This window comes from Orycteropus afer, unplaced genomic scaffold (genome assembly GCF_000298275.1).
Source record: "Orycteropus afer afer isolate SDZICR_OR568_19922 unplaced genomic scaffold, OryAfe1.0 scaffold00692, whole genome shotgun sequence".
NCBI classification, from domain to species: Eukaryota; Metazoa; Chordata; class Mammalia; order Tubulidentata; family Orycteropodidae; genus Orycteropus; species Orycteropus afer.
In genome coordinates this window covers 476,443-479,011 of record NW_006922279.1, presented here as the reverse complement: position 1 = coordinate 479,011, position 2,569 = coordinate 476,443, and the positions used below count along the sequence as shown (strand labels likewise).

The 2,569-nt window shown below is 46.0% G+C and overlaps 1 protein-coding gene across 1 annotated transcript; it reads right to left on the bottom strand.

The window, feature by feature from the left end:
• Positions 1-237: 237 nt before the first annotated feature.
• On the bottom strand, positions 238-1,105 carry OTUD6A (OTU deubiquitinase 6A). Its single transcript, XM_007956988.1, is given in 2 exon segments — positions 238-442; positions 444-1,105. Coding segments are annotated over 2 exon segments (867 nt in total).
• Positions 1,106-2,569: the final 1,464 nt, after the last annotated feature.

The window sequence follows — 2,569 nt, the reverse complement described above, 5'->3', positions numbered from 1 at the left end:
CAAAAAGCAGTTAGAACTTGTCAGATTTTTTCCTCATTATTCGTCTCCCACCCCATCAAGCGGTCAAAGCAATTAAGGAACAGGGGAAGCAGATAGAATGACAAACTAGGAAAGTAGGGACCTTTTGAATAAAACGAAGAAGGAAGAAAAGAAAAGACAGAAAACCGAACCTACTAAGGAGATGCAGCGGGTGGCAGCTTCACTCCCTTGGTAGCGTGGATCTCGGTAGCGTTGGGCCTAGAAAAGGCGCGGGGCCGCACCACTGACGGCGTTCACTTCAAGTGGCTTCACTGAGTTGTAGTGCTCCCCGAGGTTGCAGGTGTGGCGCATGTGGACGAGGATGAGTGGCTTCCTGGTGTACTCCTCCCCGATGACGACGATTGGAGAGTCTGCCTGGATCACCTCTATGGGGGTCTGCAGGACATGCGAAAGGGCCCTCAAGCTGGCCTCCCCATGACGCACTACGCACATTGTCGTTGCAGTAGCTCAAGAATTCATCACGGCTGTAGGCGTCGCCGGTTTCCGGGTCACTGAAGAAGGGCAGAAAGTCGTCGACGTGGTTCCGCATGAAGTCAGCCGTGCGACTCCGCAGGCTCTGCACGGTCACGGAGAACACCAGCTGGTCTTTGATGTTGCGGTACATGCAGTGGTTGTCGGCAGGGATATCCTTCATCTCCAGATTCTTGGCCCCTAAGATGACCGAGAGATTCTCCTCCTCTTTGAGGCGGAAGGCAGCGAGATGTTCCATCTCGGCCTCCATGATCCTCTCCTGGTGTTCTCTCTCCAATGCTGCTCTTCTTTCGCGCCTTCTCTGTGCTCTGGAGAGACCAGGAGGTTGGTTCTCAAGATCCATCTTGGCAAGATCTTCAGTGACAGTCTCAAGTTTGCTGTCAGGGAAGCTCTCCCTGAACTTCTCCAACTCATGGAAGTGCTTCTAGTCCATCACGGCCTCGAGGCGGGCCACATCTAGGAGCAACTGCTTTCTTTTAATCTTGTCACTCCCTGGGACCGAGTTCTTCATGGCCTGGATGCAGGCTTGTAGCTCTTTCTTCTCACGGTGGTGGCACCGTACCATCCACTGGTGCTCACTCTGCGGATCATCCATACATATAGTGGCAGGCAGGAACCTAAGTGTGGTGACTACAGCTCAAACTAACAGCTCAAGCCGTGGAGCAGGTTCCAGTTCCTCAGCTTACCCTAGTTTACGCACTCTGTTCACCTCATGGGGTGGTTGCCCTCACCCTATTCATGGGCCTCTCTGCCATTGGCTCCTGTATCCCCATGGCTACGCCCTTCAAACACACGTGGCACTAGGATTGATTGTTGGGGACCCTGAAAACATCCTCATTAGACCCCGTAGCAACGGTACTTCCGCTGTTAGCAGGAATTCAAATCTCACCTGTAAGACCCCGCATTTTACTATTCTACCAGCTAAATATGCCCAGAAACTGGATTTGGCATTATTCCTAGTGTTCAGAGGGCAATGTGGCTTTCTCCAGCTTTTCAGGTCCTTTGCAGGATGAACCCTTGATCTTTGTATATCAAAACAAAGGCATTTTCTTATGTTCCTGGGAACACAGAGCCCTTCAGTTTAGGTCTCATATCCACCATATCCCATCTCAGTCTAAGAAGGCAACAGCCACCCTTCACAAATATGCAGACTTCTTGGTTTGTGCTAACAAAATGCATCTGTCCTAAACTCACTCCTGTGCCCTAGCTCCCAAAATGTACTCCTTGGATGCCCCATGAAGCACCACAGCCAGTGTTTATCATGCCACTTCTTTCTGATTTCTTTGAGTCTATAAAAGTTCTTTAAAAAAAAAAGGCCCCAAATTCCTTCAAATGTACTCTCATCCTGCCCACACCTCCTGAATCTTCAATCCAAAAATAGAGCAGCTGTCTAGACCTTTTCTTCCACATTACAAGTGAGGAAAATTGGACATTTGTTGGAGTGTGTCAAATTATCATTCCTCTTTATTGCTAAGTAGTATTCCATGGTATGGCCATTCACCAGTTAAAGAACATCTGGATTGTTTCCAGTTTGGGGCTATCAGGAATAAACTTGGTATAAACATTGTTATGCAAGTTTCTGTGTGAACATGTGTTCATTTCTCTGGGATAAATGCTCAGGAAGGCAAGTATATTATAAAGGCATGTTTAATTTTTCTCTTCTTTCTTTCTTTTTCTTAAGAAAATGACAAACTATTTCCCAGAGGGGCTGTATCACTGTACATTTCCACCAGTAGTGTCCTCACCAGCATTTGATGTTGTCACTAATTTTTCTTTCAGTCATTCACATAGGTGTATAGTGATATCTCAATGCAGTCTCAATTTGTATTCCCCGATGGCTAATGATGTTCAACATCTTTTCATGTGATTATTTTCTATCTGCATATTCTCTTCTGTCAAATGTTTATGTCTTTTGCTCAATTTCTAATTGGACTGTTTTTTACTGTTAAGTTTTGAGATATTCTAGATAGAAGTCCTTTACAAATATTTTCTCTTACACTGTAACTTGCCTTTTCATCTCTTCATATGATGTCTCACAAAGCAAAATTATTTAATTTTG